General features: G+C 40.4%; 1 protein-coding gene across 5 annotated transcripts in view; it reads right to left on the reverse strand.

The window, feature by feature from the left end:
- MBD5 (methyl-CpG binding domain protein 5) overlaps nucleotides 1–17,730 on the reverse strand; it is a 265,451-nt gene that overhangs the window by 26,085 nt on the left and 221,636 nt on the right. For all 5 annotated transcript variants that reach the window (XM_075070237.1, XM_075070238.1, XM_075070239.1 and 2 more), the window contains 2 exons: nucleotides 16,089–17,297; nucleotides 2,589–2,662 (listed from right to left, as the gene is read on the reverse strand). In XM_075070237.1, coding sequence (XP_074926338.1) covers nucleotides 2,589–2,662; nucleotides 16,089–17,297 — 1,283 coding nt within the window. The remainder of the gene's footprint in view (nucleotides 1–2,588; nucleotides 2,663–16,088; nucleotides 17,298–17,730) is intronic.

Raw genomic sequence — 17,730 nt, forward strand, 5'->3', positions numbered from 1 at the left:
TGTGTGTTCCATATATATAAGTATTAATGATAACACCATAGATAGTAATACAAAGTGCTACATACATGAAAGGTGGTAGGCTGAGTCATGGTTGTTATGGGAACTGTAACTTTGAATTTCCCTGATATTTGTATAACCACAGCATTTCACCAATGCACATTTTTGCATTCAATATTCTCTAATGTTTCCAAATGAACAAATATTGAGCCAGATTCAGCAAGGTCTCTACTTTTAACTGATTTTTTCATAAGAAATTTAAAGCTGTTCATTGAGTCATTTTCCTAGTGCTAGAAATTTTGCTTCAGGGACAACTAATGGCAAATAACTGAAATGTTGTCAAAGGCATTTTTATGTTTGCAGCATGCACTCATACAAAAAAACCCAGAGACATGTTTCAGGATGGCGATGAAAGGATAGCATTGTTAACTGGCATCAGCAATATTGCTCATGAAATACCGCAAGAACAGAGAACAAGAAAAGCTTACATCTTAAAAGGTGTTAAATACAAGTGCAACAGAAACCCGTTTATCTGAGTTTCATTATCCGGCTCTCCCTATTAACCGAACAACCAGAGCACACACAAGAATATCGGAAATTGACGTCACCTGCATGGCAACACTACTGTAACCATCCCATCTTTTCAGCCTTGTAAAATGACTGCCACTACTAAGCGAAATCTTGTAGTACTATCATTGGATGCTAAAATAGAGATGATTAATAAAATAAATAAAAGACAGTCACTGGCAAAAAATAGCCCAGGATTATAACATTGGAGAAAGCACAGTATCGCAAACTGTCAGATTTTTCCCAGCCATTATAAATGTGAGTGTTGCTGTATATACAACACTGTATGTTAATTTAATACTTTATGCATATTACATATTGTTATTGTAAGTTGTTACCATGAGTATTGGGGTTGCTGCAACTTAAAATGATCATGTCTGCATTTTTAAAACTGGCACTATTTATTAATAATGGTTTGTGTATGCTGTAAAGAAGGGGGCTATGTTTTAATTCTTGAGTTTATCATTTCTGCATTTTTAGAAACTGGTACTCTTTACTAGAAGTAACGGTTTGTGTAAGCTGTAAATAAAGAAGGTGGCTTTTCCAGGAAGGGTCAGCTAGTTTAAAAGCGACTCCACATTTTAAAATAACGTATAGAAAACTCTTTGCCCATTCACCTAATTATCTGAATTTTTGACTGGAACCAGGGCCAGATAGGATAAAAGGGGTTCTACTGTAATTATTTGATTCCTTTAAGCCTGTATTTGTTGTTTTGAAGAAAAGAATTATAAGCCTATAGTACTTCAAATTCCTGTTCAGATACAAGCCAACATATTGTCATTGTGACAGCAAGCAAACAATAGCACACTACAACTCTGCCAACTTCTGTATCTTTTTATAGCTGTCTAGGTCTTCTTCCACTAAACTCAATTTACTTCTCCTCTTTTCTTCCATATTTTTTCCCTCTTCTCATATTTTACACCTCTCAAAATCTCTTCCCTAGTTTTGTAAAATCTTAAATAAAGTCCAAAAAACAAAACAAAACAAAACAGATAAAACCAACTTGTTCAAATATACATCATTTGTTATATTGTATAATAAAAGCTTTGCATATGACAGCCAGTCTGCTTAAACTACACATAACTAGGATTAAGGAATTCTGAAAAGCTTGCCAGCAATGACAAATTATACTGAACTAATTTGAAGTAACCCTTTCCATACCAAAATGGTGCTGTGTGGAAAAAAAAAATGCTTGTCACAAAGTCATATAGTATTTCTTCAGAATACTTTTGATTTACTGAAATGCAATGAATGATTTTAGGTGTAAATTTCAAATCTACACTTGAAAATTCATATGGGTGTGCTGGTGTATCAGAAAATGCATACATACAAACCCCCAAATTACAAAGCTATAAAATAGCAAAATCCATAACCTGCAAAAATCAGGAATTCGGAAACTAGGTGCTCTTTTTCTGCAGGTCTCCTAAGCTCCTCAGAACAGAAGCTAGGATCCTTTGTTCCTCCTAATAATTGTAAAGCATCTACTTCTTGTGTGGACTTCTGCAGGAGTGTAGCTTCAGCCCTGCAGAGCTCAGGTGCTCCATGGGAATGGTGCATTAGTCAGTGCAGTCCAGAGTTTTGGATCATCAGATTTCAGAAAAAACAGTATTGCGGTATATATCATTTTGTTCTCTTTTCCTCTTTCCCCCAGGACACACACACAGAGACAGACATGCAGTAAAATGAAGAGGCAAATTATCTGGATATAAAACACACTAGAACAGTTAGAAGCTGCCACTATGTTTTTATGCTACCATCGTCCACTCTTCCCCTTGTAAGAAGACTGAGCCTAAATTCTCACAGGTGCTGCCACAGGTTTCAGAAGCTCCCTGTTGAAGTATCAGAAAGATATGCATTCCATATATGCTGCAGGTTAATAACTAACAATCTAATCCTGAAATCCTGATACAGCCAAGATTCCTACTGATGTCAAGGATACTTCTGGGAATGAAATGAGAGTCTCTTGGTAGACAAGAGGACCTCGTGATTTTAATTAATTTGTAAATGAATAAGCATCTGCTTACTTTCTGTTCCTCTTCCTGGCTCGGTTGTAGGCTTCCAGACCTTCTGTTAGTGTCTTCAACTTCTCGGGCTCCACCTGAGTAAAGGTATGAACATCAAACTACATTACCCAGACAGTCAATTATTAAAGGCTACTTTTACTTTACTGCTGGACATGCAGTTGTTTAGGCTATGGAGCCTAATTTTCACTGCATCCACAAAACATTTCTGTTCCCCACCAAAAGAAAAAAAATAATATTTTTACAATTCCTCTGTACGCTCATACCAATAGCAATAAAAACGCAAAAAGTAAAACCATGGCACAGTCTTAAAATATTAGAATTAGAGACTAAAATTAGAATGTTACTTAAAAACATCAGAGGGGTAGCCGTGTTAGTCTGGATCTGTAAAAGCAGCAAAGAGTCCTGTGGCACCTTATAGACTAACAGACGTATTGGAGCATGAGCTTTCATGGGCGAATACCCACTTCGTCGGATGCAACTTTCAGTTCCTTTATATACTTAAAACATATAATCCTGTTTTCTTCATACCATAAACAATACAAAAACAGTCTGTGCCAGAGGATGTTTTGAAGGCCAAGACTATAACAGGGTTCAAAAGAGAACTAGATAAAAGCATGGAGGATAGGTCCATCAATGGCTATTAGCCAGGATGGGCAGGGACGGTGTCCTTAGCAACTTGATGACTACCTGTTCTGTTCATTCCCTCTGGGACACCTGGCACTGGCCACTATCGGAAGACAGGATACTGAGCTAGATGGACCTTTGGTCTGACCCAGTAGGGCCATTCTTATGTTTTTACTGTTGTCAAAGTCTCACAGATCCTAATTCTGACTGCACACACATTTAACTCCTATTGAAGTTAGCTGTACTTCATAACAACCTTTTATGTACTGTTATTACAATATATTTTTAATATGTCCCATCAACCTTTAAAAAAAACGGTTACCTACCTTTTTTAAAACTGTTGTTTTGAGAGATGTGTTGCTAATATCCATTCCATTCTAGGCGTGTGCATGGACAGTTGTCAGAGATTTTTGCCTTTGCTGTATCCGTAGTGTTGGCTGTGGCACCCTCTTGAATGCTGCACTCATGCATCAGTATATTAAGCGCTGCCGGCCCTGCGCCCTCTCAGTTCCTTCTTGCTGGCAATTCTGACTGAGGGGCAAAAGGGTGGGTAATAGAATGGACGTGAGCAACACATCTTGAAGAACAACAGTTACTAAAGACAGGTAACTGTTTTTTCTTCTTTGAATGCTTGCTCATGTCGATTCCATTCTAGATGACTCAAAAGCAGCATCCATGGAGGTGGGCTCAGAGTTTATGGTCATGCAGCTTGCAATACTGCTCTACCAAAGCCAGCATCATCTTGGGCCTGCTGGGTAAGTGTGTAATGCGATGTAAATGTGTGGACAGACGACTAGGTGGCAGCCTAGCACATATCCTTGTGCTCTGGTTGAATGGGCAATTACAATAGCCGGAGGACGCACCTGGCCTGGTCATAGCAGCAGCGGATACAGGCAATAATCCAAGACGAGATTCTCTGAGTCAACACTGGACGACCTTCCATCCTGTTAGTTACTGTGACTAACAACTGTATCACCTTACGAAAAGGCTTAATCCTCTCAATGTGGAAGGCCAATGCCCTTCTGATGTCCAGAGAATTCAACCTGAGCTATGAGGTTTAGGGAAGAAGACGGGTAAGAATATGTCCTGGCTCATATAAAACTGTGAAACAACCTTGGGTAGTAAGGCCAGGTGTGGTCGGAGGACCTTGTCCTTGTAAAACAACATGTAGGGCAGCTTTGAGGTAAGTGCCCTAATCTCAGAGACCCAGCGGGCAGATGGTATTGCAACCAAGAAAGCCACCTTTCAGGAGAGGTGGAGAAGGGAGCACGAAGCCAGAAGCTTGAAGGGGGGCCCCATGATCCACGACAGCACAAGATTCAGGTCCCATGGAGCAACAGGGTCCCTTACGTGAGGGTAGAGATGCTGTAGGTCCTTGAGGAACCTGGAAGTCATGTCCTAGCTAAAACCGACCTGCCCTTGAGCGAGGGATAGAAGGCCAAAATAGCAGCCAAGTGGACCTTAACAGATAAAAGGGGCAAACCCTGGAGCTTAAGATGCAGGAGGTAATCCAGGATTAATTGTGGTGAGGCGTGCTCAGGTTGAATACCTTCATCTGAAGTCCAGCATGTAAAGCACTTCCACTTGCCCAGATAGGTCGCTCTGGTAGAGGGTTTTCTGCTGCCCAGTAGGACCTGCTGGACACTGTTCAAACACTCCCGCTCATCCGCATTCAACCATGCAACAGTCAGGCCGTCAGGTTCGGATGCAGCAGTTTGCCATGGTTCTGAGATAACAGGTCTGGATAGAGCAGTAGCTGTAACAGGTCGGCCACTGAGAGGTCCAGCAGCTTGCCGAACCAGTGCTGGTGCTGCCAACCTGGCGCTATGAGGATTACCTTTGCTCTGTCCTGCTGGATCTTCACAAGGATTCTGTAGATTAATGGCACTGGAGGGCAGGCATACATAAGGGGTAGAAAAGTGTCAGACGGAGTCTCTGTCAATCCTTCGAATCGAACAGAAGGCGTGGCACTTCCTGTTCTGCCTGGACGCAAACAAGTCCACCCAGGGAGTCCCCCACTTCTGGAAGATTAGGCTGACAACCTCTGGATGGTGACCACTCATGGCGAGATGAGAAAGTCCTGTGAGGTGATCTGCCAAAGTGTTCCTGGTCCTGGGGAGGTGTGCAGCCACAAAATGAATGGCATGCTGAACCTAGAAGTTCCAGAGCCTAAGAGCTCCTTGGCCAAGGGCAGAGGACCGGGCACTGCCTTACTTGTCGATATAGAACACTGGCGGTATTGTCCATCCAGACTTGAATCACCCTGCCTTTTATATGAGGCAGGAAAGCTTGACAGGCCAAGCAGACCACTCTGAGCTCTCTGAAGTTTATGTGTAAGGAGCAATCATGACCTGACCAACGTCCTTGCATGCCAAGAACACTTAGAGGGGCTCCCCACCCCAGATCCGAAGCATTGGAGACCAGGGTAACTGATGGGGATGGGGCTGCGAAGGGGACTCCCTCCAACACTGATGCAGGGTCCAGCATATGCTTTTAGTATGTGTGACCATGCTTTTTAGTCATACACACACACCATGCACACAGTCCCACCACTCAATGTCTATAGTTACCAGTCCAGAGTCTGGATTAATTTAGTGGCCAGCCAGATTGGTTGCAGATGGGAGCCGGGCTCCATCGGTCGTGATCCGATGCTCCTGGAGTAGTGGCAAGGCAAACCCAAAGCTCCATGGCAAAGCACCTTGTTTTTATAGTTTTTGTTGTTGTTGAAGTTTATGGATTCTGCTATGTCAGTTTGTGACTGGCTACTCCTTAACTGGTGTTATTTTTTTATGTTAACATTCCAAAACACCTTTGAGAGGGTCATTCTGTCCCGGATTTGATTTAATTAATTGTCTTTAGGGGTGCCAGCCTCCACCTCAGGGTCGTCAACCTGCCCTTCCTCAATCATGGATGCGCGTTGATGGTTTTTTGGTGTTAATAAGTTTTGATAAGTGTTTTTACTTTTTTTTTTTTTTGGACCATTTGGTTAATAATGGCCTTTACACCTTATTTTTTTTAATGCATGCATTTTTAATTCAATCTTTTACAAAAATCTTTAAAAATACAAACAGCAATATTTTATATCAAACAAAATAACACTGTAAATTAAACCTTGCTAAATTTTATAACCAAAACAATTCACATTAAGGCCCAGGCCTTCAACGTTCTCTTAATTTACTTAACATAAATACAATACAAAATTCTGTCTCTTACTAACTAAACCTTAAAACAAAAAACTAAAAAAGCCCAATTTCTAATGCCTATAAAAAACAAAATCCCATAGTCCCAAAGGGTCATTTCTTTCTGCTATTTAAAAAAAAATGGCTAACAAAATAAAACCGAATCAAACATTAATTCTCGTAGTACAATTATAAAATCCTGCTCCTACATTTCCACTTTCTGAAATGTTCATTGAGGCAATGGAGGTCCAGGATGCATTTTAGGTCCCCTTTTGCTTTCGGGATTAGGAAACATCGGGAGTAGAATCCATTTCCGCTCCTATCCCGAGGGACTTCCTCTACTGCCCGCAGCCTTAGGAGGTTTTCCACATCCTGAGCAATGAGTTGCTTGTGAGAAGGGAGTTGAGAACTGTAGGTTGTAGCCCAAGAATACTGTGTTGAGCACCCAACAGTCTGATGTCACTTGCAACCATGCCAACTGGAAGGGTTGCAGGCAGTTGAGGAAAGAATAGGATGGTGGATCCAGGTACTTGATTGGGGCGCCATCCTTAGTCTAGTTGTTTGGCGTCTTTATTTTTCAGTGTGCCACTCACCTGTCCCTTTCATTAACTGCAGACACAACCGGTGATGCTGCTGGGGGTGTGTGTAGAGACATTCGAACCCCTTTGTGAGGATGTAATACTACTTTTCTGCCCTTTTGGATGTGGGTGGAATTGAGGCTGGGGTCTGTCAGGGCATTTTAGCAATCTTTAGGACCCCCGGGTGGACAGGCAGCGTGATGCGGGGCAGGATGGAAGACGTATGATGTCAAACAGGTCATTTGATTGCTCTGCCAACTCCTCAATTTCAAGGTTTAAGTTGGCAGCCACCTTTTTAAGAAGAGCCTGGTGCTCCTTAAAGTTGTCAGGGCGACTGCCAGCCTGGGAGGTCCATGCCACCACTCTGTCCGTCGATGAAGACGATGAGGGCATTGCAAGGGGATGGGTCGGTTCCCTTTTTGGGGATAGCTCCTTGGGCATTGGCGCCTGTTGTGCTGCCCCCACAATGGATTCTGCACCATGTTCTGAACCTGGTGCCAGCAGTGCCGGGGGTTTGTCCGAGGTGGCCAGGAAAGAGTGGTGGGATTATGGAACCAGCATCATTGAGCAGGCCACTGGCCCTGCTGCCGTGCCACTGCCATGCTGGTCTTGCAGACTGATGGGGATCGTATCCTTTTGAAGATGGGCTGAACCCTGGCTCCAATATGGACCAGCCCCGCTCTGGTGACCATGGTGGGGGTGTGGAGACCTGCATCTGCCAACTAACCCTTGTCAGAGATCCATGTCTAGAGGGAGGGGATTGCCACCTGTCCCTCATCCGGTACTGGGGCAGCGGAGATTGGTGCCATGATGGTGAGTAGTCCCACCCTGGCAGGAATGGATGCCTAGGAGACTCCCTAAATGATAGAGATCTGCACCAAGGAGATTGTAGGTGGGAGGCTGGCTGGTGCTGGGAATGCAGGGACCAGTATCTCGATTCTCGTGTTCTGTGCCTCAGGAAGGAGACTGCAGTGCTGGGGACCAGGACCTTTTAGCCGGCAACCAAGGTTGCGGGACTGGGGTCCTAGGCCATGGGGATGGGGACGAATGCCTGTGATCTGGGAACTGATGGTGCTCCCCTGCCCTTTGGGGAGGTCCCATGGTTGGTTTGTCCTTTGATTGCAGGGTCATAGCCACGTCCAGCGCCTGGCAAGGCATCTGCAGTGCCAACAGGCCCACCAAGCCTTTGGCCACCTGGGTCATCTCAGGCAACGAAGGTCCCCATCAGAGCTGGGATTCCCTATGGCTGCTGGGATTTGGAGGTGGATCCCTGGCTGGGCTAGGGGGTCCGCCCATAGTGGTACTCCCCTCTAGCTCCAGGGTGGGCACGTGCCCTGAACTAGGTCCTTTGCCCAGAGCTCCCTTCCCCTCCATGGATGGTGCCGGGAAACCCTTCTGCTGCTGCTTCTTGGGCACTGGCGGGGGGAACGGTGCTGGAAGGAACGTGGTACTGGTGGGGTGCTCCACAGTGATGCTGAAGTGCTGGGAGCAGAGTCCAGAGGGGAGGGCTCCAATGCCGGGCGAAGCACGGCCTCTATCAGAAGGGTTTTCAGGCAGCTGTTCCTCTCCTTCCTGGTTCTGGGATGAAAGTTTTTTCAAATCCTGCACTTGTCCCTTTACATGGGATTCCCCCAAGCACTTCAAATAGCTGCTGTGGGGGTCACTGATAGGCATTGGCCTGTTGCATGATGAACACGGCTTGAAGCCCTGCTCCACGGTGAAGTCTCAGCCGTGACTAACTACTAAACCAACAACTAACACTTACTTAAATTGATTAACTACCTAAGAACTATATACAAAGGGAATAATGGGCACTTAACGCTCTTGCAATGCAAGACAAGGTGCTCCAACCAACCGCCATGGGCAGTAAGAAGGACCTAAGAAGGCATAGGGCGGGCAGCCTAATATACTGATGTATGAGTGTGGCACTCAAGAGGGCTCTGCAGTCGAGCCTACAGATACTGCTAAGGCAAAAATCTCCGACTGTGCACATGGGCGCGCGCATACCTAGAATGGAATCGACATGAGCAAGCACTCGAAGAAGAATTTTATATTAGTTCATACTCTAATATATTTAAACTTAAATTTAAGTCCCTAAGGCCCTACTTCAGAAAAATAGTTAAGCACATGTTCAAGTCTACTCCTAGACTTAATTTTAAGCATGTGCTTAAGTCCCTTTAAAGTCAATGGAACTTAAGGGCTTTGCTGAATCAGGTGCTAAAAGAAAAATAATGAAAAAAACAATATCTGCACTACTGCTTAAAGAAACCCCACCAGGCCAAACACTAGCTTGGGTAGTGCACATACAACTCTCATTAAAATCAATTGAAATGATGTATTCATACCCAACTACTGAATTTAAGCCACCGGCTATAAAAATCGGTACCATTTCACAGGTACTAAAAATTATTGATACAAAATAATACTAATACAAATACTATCACTACTACTAATTTTCTAGAGCTGCACATTTTCAAATTATAGTCAAAGAGTAGGTATCAAACTGTTTTACTGGCGACCCCTTCACGTGGCAAGCCTCTGAGTGCGACCCCCCTAATAAATTAAACACACCGTTTAATATATTTAACACCATTATAAATGCTGGAAGCAAGTGGAGTTTGGGGTGGAGGTTGACAGTTCACGACCCCACGTTATGACCTTGTGACCCCCTGAGGGGTCCCAACCCCCAGTTTGAGAACGCCTGTATTAAAACATTAACCATTTAAACTTCACTTTTGATTAGCAAAATAGCTTTGAGTTCAGTTTAATTTACAAAAGCACATTTAAAACACGATTTTTAAAAATCTAACATTCATTTTCTTATCTTTATTAATAATTTTATGTTTGTATTTCTTAATTTTTAATCTATGCCTCATTTAACAAGAGCTTTTTGTAAAGTTTGTTGAATTAATGATAAATATAAAGATTTTATGAATGCATAAAGCATAATAAATAATTAAACGGAAATTAAGTACTGATATGAATGACATGAAAGATCTTGAATAAATTTGTTCTGAAAATTCAGAAATTCCTTCCTAAAACAACTTAACTGAATCACTAAAATAATTTGAACGCACTATGAAGCTGATTTTCTGGAGTGCTAAGTTGAAGTTAATGGACGCTGCAGGGTTCTCACCACCATAAAGCCAAGTGTGATATATATTTTAATCCAAGTACACCTCTACCCCAATATAACGTGACTCAATATAACACGAATTCGGATATAACACGGTAAAGCAGCGCGCCAGGGGGGCGGGGCTGCGCACTCCGGTGGATCAAAATGCAAGTTTGATATAACACAGTTTTACCTATAACGTGGTAAGATTTTTTGGCTCCTGAGGACAGCATCATATCAGGGTAGAGGTGTATAACATTTCTTAAGCTTATATATCTAAAAATGAAATCTGGGGATATAGCAGATCCAGAACTTAACAAGATAAGATCCACTGTGGTAAGGTCTGCACATGGGGATCTCATTTCCATGAAGCAAGACTAAATTGAATAATAGGCAAGACTTTGGACACTTCCAAATTATTAAACAAAAAAACCCTTAGGTGGCTTTTTCTTTTACTATAAGACTAATGTTCCATCAGGAAATTGCTCAAGAGAATTCCTTTCACAATCTAACTTTATAATAGTATACATTTCTATATAAACACACATAAATTACTTAATTTTAGTTTGAAACATCAAAGAACTCACTCTCTGGAGCTGCAAGCAAAAATATTTCTAAGGATGCACTAATGCAAAAGGCATAAAACACTTACGTGAAAAAACAGCTCCAATAACATCAAAGGGGTTAACATTTAAGTACTATATTTATAATGCTTAAAATGTTTAATAATGCTAATGGAAACAATGTTACTGAATATGAAGTTAACTGGAGATCAAATTAATCATTTCAATCTTAATTAATTTTATAAGACATTTGAAGAATTGCTATCTAAAAATATTTGGCATTTTTCAGATTTAACGGAGTTATCGGGTAAAACTGTATTTTGTCTGAGCCTTCATTTCCTAAAACTTTACTAAATTATAGAGGAAAGAATGGATGCTGAGAGATATAGTATCTGTACTGAGGATATACGAAATAGTTAGGTATACACAACCTTCTGAGAACTGTACACCTTTTGTCTCCCAGTATAAATGTAAACTACGTTAATGGTAAGCTATTTTATTATTAAGCACTATTATTCAGTTTAGTGATTTACCTGAACATGTATTGAATAATAATAGATCTTGTACTAAACAGTTAATTGGAATAAACTCCTTAGTGAGGGATTTTCTTCCTGGTAAATATTATAATACGAAATCTATTAGCATTTACTTTTTGGAAGAACAGTTAATATCAATATATGATTAACGTAACGTGGTATTAAAGAAAAAGTTACGTTTAGTGAGGAAATAAAGTTATTAGTGTCAGACACCTTTACCTTGAAATAACCACTTACATTAGTAAATAATACGTACAAACTTTTCAGAAATACTGAGAAATTACATCTACTGACTTCAGTTGGAGCTGGGAGAGCTCAGCCCCTCTAAAAATCAAGCATTGTACACATATCTATGGGAAAATATTTATGACTGCATAACAGCACGTCAAACAGTTTTGTACAAAGCTTTTACAATGCTCAGTAAACTGAATTTCCTAGAAAGTTCCAATAAGTAGCATTTAAAAACCTCTGCTCTTTGAGACTGCAAACATTTCACTGTCAGATAGTTATTAGCTAAGAACTTGGAAGTAATCTGAAAGAGAATAAGTTACAGTACTATTTAAGCAATAAGGCATTTAAGACAGGTTGATTGTTGATCGTGATATGTTGGCATAGACTATTACACAGTAATTCAAATTTTGAAACACTTTGTTGGATTCTATTTTTTTATGCCAGATGACATTAAATCTGGCCCACACCAATTAACTTTTTGGTTGATTACATCCTCCTTAGTCAAACTCGGGTCAGAAACACGAATCTAGAGCCTAGAGAGACAAGGTAGGTGAGGTAATGTCTTTTATTGGACTAACTTCTGTTGGTGAGAGAGACAAGCTTTTGAGTTTGTCTAGAGCCTAAGCAGCTGAGAGTCCTAACACAGTAAACCAGCTCCATCCTGTAGTAACGTCAATATCTGAAATTCAATTCTGGATTTCTTCAAATCACTACCATAGGGCTAGCTATTGTTTACACCCTGTCTCTTAGGTGGAAAGTGGGTGATTTTCTACATTCATACAGGTTTTAGATCCCATGAGCTGTTTTGTTTTTACCATCCTGTTCTGAAAACCATCCTTCCTGTTTAGGTCTGGAAGAACTCACTTTGACATTCTTCATCACTGTCCTTTACCTATTTAATGAAAACCACACCCTCCTGTCACTGGCTGTGCATGCAGCTTATACCATGTTCCTGGCCTTATTGGGTTTGAGAGATAAAGTCAGAATTGAGAATCAAACACTGCCCTGCACCAGTACAGGAACTGTATTAGCAGTGGCTCACTGGGATGGTACTGTAATTCTTTTTTTAAAAAGACCAAATTCAATATTCCACACCCACCACGCCTCCCCAAGCTCTAGAAGGATCCTTCCACTATGCAAATCATCATATGATAGAATAATGGTGTGTGAGCCTGGCCACCACAATAGTTCTTTCCAGAACAATGAATTTCCTGTGTATGAGAATTACCTATTCTGGCAGTTGTGTCAGTAACCTTATATTGCAAAGCAGCTTCCTGCTGCCTTAGTGATAAGATATTACTCATCAGGCATACAGAAAAGTTCTAAATTGTATATTCAAGCCTATTTAGACCATCAGTGCAACATGAGACATCCAGCAGCATGATCTTATCAGGTGGATTTCTCAGTAAAGTTTTTTCTCTTTTCTCACTTTCATCCTTATTCTGCTGACATCTTCTTTTGCTTTCCACTTCCCTTGTTTTTCTCAGACACTAATAACCTAATCTACATGATCATTCCTTGTTTCCTCCATCTAGATGGTTTTGCTGCTCCCACTGAACTTTCTTCAGTTTGCTCCTTAATTTTCCAATTGACCAAAAAAAACCAACAGAAAACTTTGGTTAACACTCCTTCTTTCCTGATAGAGGAACACCATTCAAAAGCTTCCAGTTGCTATTTGAACAGAAATAGACGAAAAAAATGCCACTCCATATGTATCCCCTTAACAGTAGTAAAATGCTGTTATAAAAGAAAGTCAAGTCAAACAGGCATTTTCTATGTAATATACAACAGAACTCATTGCAACATAGCAAAACTATTGCCATAGCGTGAAAAAAATAACATATCATAGGAACAAATGCGTATAAAGATAATTTAAAAGTTCCTCATACAATGAATTTTCAAAACTACTAATAGGGAACCATATTAAGAGTTCCACAATTCCAGGATTTCTTGATACATATCATTCCTGAAGATCTTTTGCACTGCAAACTGAGTTGACTTTGCTGGCTTCACACTAAATTTCCAAAACATGTGGCTGTACAGCAGCTTATAGGAGTGGTTGGTCAAATGCACAAAAGAACGAGAAATGCAATTATGAACATCAGAGTCTCTCTATTTGCACCCAGAAATGGGAATATGTAAGTCATTTTTCTATTTAAGTCTTCTCTTCTGTCTTTCACATTCCTCTACTCTCCAGGATTCAATCTCAATCTCTATCCTATCCTTGTAACCACTATTTACACCATCTTTCCAACTGGGGAGGCTAAATACATAAAATCCTCCTGAAAGATGGAGAGCCTTCTGATCCAAAGCTCCATTAGTCAGCCACAGTGCTTGTTGATGAACAGGGGACAGACTCTCTCTTACCAGGGATATGAGCTGCCTTGACAACATTCTGGAAGCAGCAAAATTTAGAACTACATAGAAACAGTTTAGAAGGTATCAGCAACATATACAATTTTCATTAATTTTGTTTGGGATTCTACATACAATTAATATAATAATGTGCAACAAAGTACAAAAAAAACTCAACTAACAAAATGGAAGTACTAAGGCCTGCATAAAAACAAATAGATAAGAAATTAACTTTTGATATTGATGCAGTACTCTTAAGGAATGCAACTGATGATATATAGATCTTCTCTGTTATAAAGGGCACAAAGAGCAACTTCTTAAAAATGTACTGAAACAATCTTACAAAAAGGAACACATAATTACTGTTGTGAAGTTATCAAATAAATATTGGACATCGATGTATTTTGAAAAATGTGTTCTTTAGTACTATAATGTTCATAAAGGTACTGAGTGGCACTACAGCAGAATTCTGATGGAGAGTACCATACTCTCCTCTCCCTCATTTCACACTTATTTTTTTCCTTTTCTTTTGAAGTATGTGGTCAACAGTATTTGAAAAATTAGGCTTACTTTTTTAAAATGGGCTAGTGATTTTGGGATCTACCTTTGTAGGTCAGTAAATTCTTATTCATTGAATTACAACTGTTAAAACAAGTTCATTTATTTGAAGTATATAATCTTGTTCTGAAGATCAGTGTGTCTCTCTTCAAAACCTATGTGGGGAGCAGAGAACAATGAACAAGCCATCTGAAGAATGAGAAGCTTTGGCTAAAACCACGCTAGCCAAATCATCCCAGACAATTTATAACAGTTTCATAACACGACTATAACAATTAGAGGGGAAAAATCCAGGTACAATCTGGTTAGAGAAATCCTACTAGCAGTAGGATCAACTGTGCTTAAATATGATAACTTCTATCATGGTTTCAACTGAAGTAAATTAGATAGGGACATGAAAATCGATAATAGTTTTTGGATTAATTTCTTAATTTCAGAAATTAAAAATTATTTACCTAGATTTTGATTTGTTAATTTAAAGATACTAGCAGTATTATTTCCTGAATGAATGTTTAGTAAAATATTTTTTATTATATAATGAGTGTGTGTGTGCGAGATTCAGTGTGAAGGCCTAACAGATGGGTCAATACTATGACCACTGTGGCCTCAACTAGTTTCCCTGGTGATGGTATAAGGAGGAATTAGCTAATCAGACATGGGGTTGGTGGGTGAGTTAAAGAACTAACTAGCCCACCAGCACAATAGCTTGATAAAAGAAATGAAGGGTCAGAGGAGTAAGGACAAGGCTAGCTGAGCCCAGACTGAAGGAGTTCCGAAGGAAGGGAGAGCCCTTTCCTTTCCAGGGCCCTGATGAATGGGGGCTGAAGGCAACAGAGTCATAGGTAATACAACTGCTGTACTGCATGTAAAAGTGCTGGTGGAGAGGACTTGAATAAATTATACAGAGTGGACACTAAAAGAAGGGAGTCTGAGTGGTTTCTGTGGTGGCTCAGGATGGGGAGGGACATACAGTATGAAATAGTTTTGTATTTATGAGGACTGCAGAAAAACAAACAAGTTTTGCAAACAGTAGAAAATAAGGATTGAAATAGCTTCCTTAATAAAACAGAATACACTGTTAAGTCATTGATAACGATAAGAATTCCGTGCCAACAGTACACTTTGTGCTAGGTGACATTAAACTCCAGCACAAAGAAGCAAACTAAAACCACTATCACTAGAAAAGGATCTTTCATGTTCTGCTGTCCAGGCCAAATATTTTTAATAGTTTGTCAGCTGCATACCAGAAGTATCAGTTGAGCAAGTAGAGATAGGGTGAAACTGCTTTAACTTATTACAAAATCCTTATTTTGGTTAGATCAGCTCTACACTTTGCAATTTCTGCCATTTCTAGATACCCACTCATGCTTTGCACATCAAGTCAGTAACCTTAGGCACAGCCAGAAGTTCAGAAGGCTCTAAATCATAAGTTAAACAATAGTGCATTAAAGCACAATATTTTTTGTATAAGAAAAGTCTTATGCGAACAGGTGACTTAGCAGGACATAATTCAGGCCAGAATACAGCCTAATATGTTTCCTTATGCGATTTGTATAAGTTTCTCATTGCGCAACTACAACACTATTTTTAATGAAATAGTTTCATAAGCTATCCTCATGAACCAGGGATCAAAAGCCAATTAGTTCCACAATTCATTAAAATAAGAACAGAACCCAAAAATAAATATTAGATCAAAATAATTCTTTGACCAGATATACATATATATATATACACAAAATATATATGAGTGTGTATATATACCTTCCCCTCCTCAGTGTTTTGCTGACATGAATTGTGAACTTCTTCTTCTCTTACTAATTTTCCAGGCCATGAAGTCAGTCCTTTTATTTGGCCCCAGACCAAGTCGCCAACATTAAACGTCCTCGGCCTGTAATGTATCAACTCATTTGAAGAAGGGGAATCTGTATTCCTTAGGTCGTCTTCACTGCTGATGCTTTTAGCATCTGAAGGGCTAGGCACGCACCCATTAATGCTTTTGGCATTAAAGTCTCCATTATAATGGATATAGTCTTTAACTAGAGAACTTTCCAAACTATTTGAGGAACTTGGAGATTGCTCCTCCATGACTAGGTCTTGTTTAGAAGCGTTCAGCAACTCTCCAAACCCTCTACTTTGTTGAAGCCTATTTCCATTTATGTGTGCACATGTTTCCACAGTGTTCTCCAGTCTCTCTTTAAAACTCATCATAGTTCTTTTGTAATTGTTATAGCTGAAATTCTCCTCCAACATTTTATCACTTTGACAGTTTCTCTGTGGTAACAGTATCTGATGCTGCTCACCCTGTAACAATGGCAGTGTGGAGATGTTATTGGGCCTTTCATGGCAAGGACTGCTGTGGACATGGGTTGAATGGTCTAAAAACTCCTCACACTTCCACCTATTTATCTCTCCTCCAGGGTTTTGCTCCTCTTCCCACTGTTTTCTGGGTGTGTTGCAACCTGCAGACTTGTAATATTCAAATCCATTCCCTTCACTTGAATTTTTACTGTGTTCTGAATTCTTCAGTATTCGTGTCCCCCTAGTGTTTCTTATCCTACCGTCGTGATCAGAAACACCCATGTTTCTTCCATGGATTACTGCACTGACAGCACTAGAAAGATTTAATGGGTCACCAATTGAGGCTGTGAAGGCACTCATGGCACTCAGAGCTGGAATGGGACTCATTTGTGTTGTACTGCTAACTGCAGTGGTGATTACTACTTGCATTCCTTTGCTTGCAGCATCTATGACTGCTTTGTAAATAGCATCAACTGAAGAATCACCCTGAGCAGCTACATTGAGGCCATCCTTTGCCTGTTGTCCTACAGTTGGTTCAGTTCTTTGCTGCAAATCACAAGATGTATCTTGAAAAGGAGGAAGGGTAGTGTTGGAACTCTCAGGAACTGATGTTATACCCATTTGAGTGATCATTCTTTTGTTTAAAAGAGCAGCATCTTCCTGCATTCTCACCTTAAAAATAGGAAGGAAAAATTATAGAAATTTATGTTTTCATTGAATGCTGTATTTCAGAAGACACATTCACTTAATTCAGTAACTGTGATGGTTACACATCAATGACACATTTTGTCATCATTGTACATAAGCAGAGGGCTACTTAAATCGTGGAGAAATAACATGTTTTTCACTGATTGGCATAATCAGACAATTTCGCAAATGTGTTCATACAGTATATTCCATGCCACCTTCCCTACAGCTGCTGCTGGCAGTGGCACTGCCTTCAGAGCTGAGTGCCTGGCCAGCAGCCTCTGCTCTATGCTCCCCAGCTCTGAAGGCAACACCGAAGTAAGGGTGGCAATATCGCAACCCCCCACAATAGCCAGATTTCATGGTCTGAGACATGTTTTTCATGGCCATGAATTTGGTAGGGCCCTATGCATAAGTA

Source organism: Chelonoidis abingdonii, chromosome 10 (assembly GCF_003597395.2).
Source record: "Chelonoidis abingdonii isolate Lonesome George chromosome 10, CheloAbing_2.0, whole genome shotgun sequence".
NCBI lineage: Eukaryota > Metazoa > Chordata > Testudines > Testudinidae > Chelonoidis > Chelonoidis abingdonii.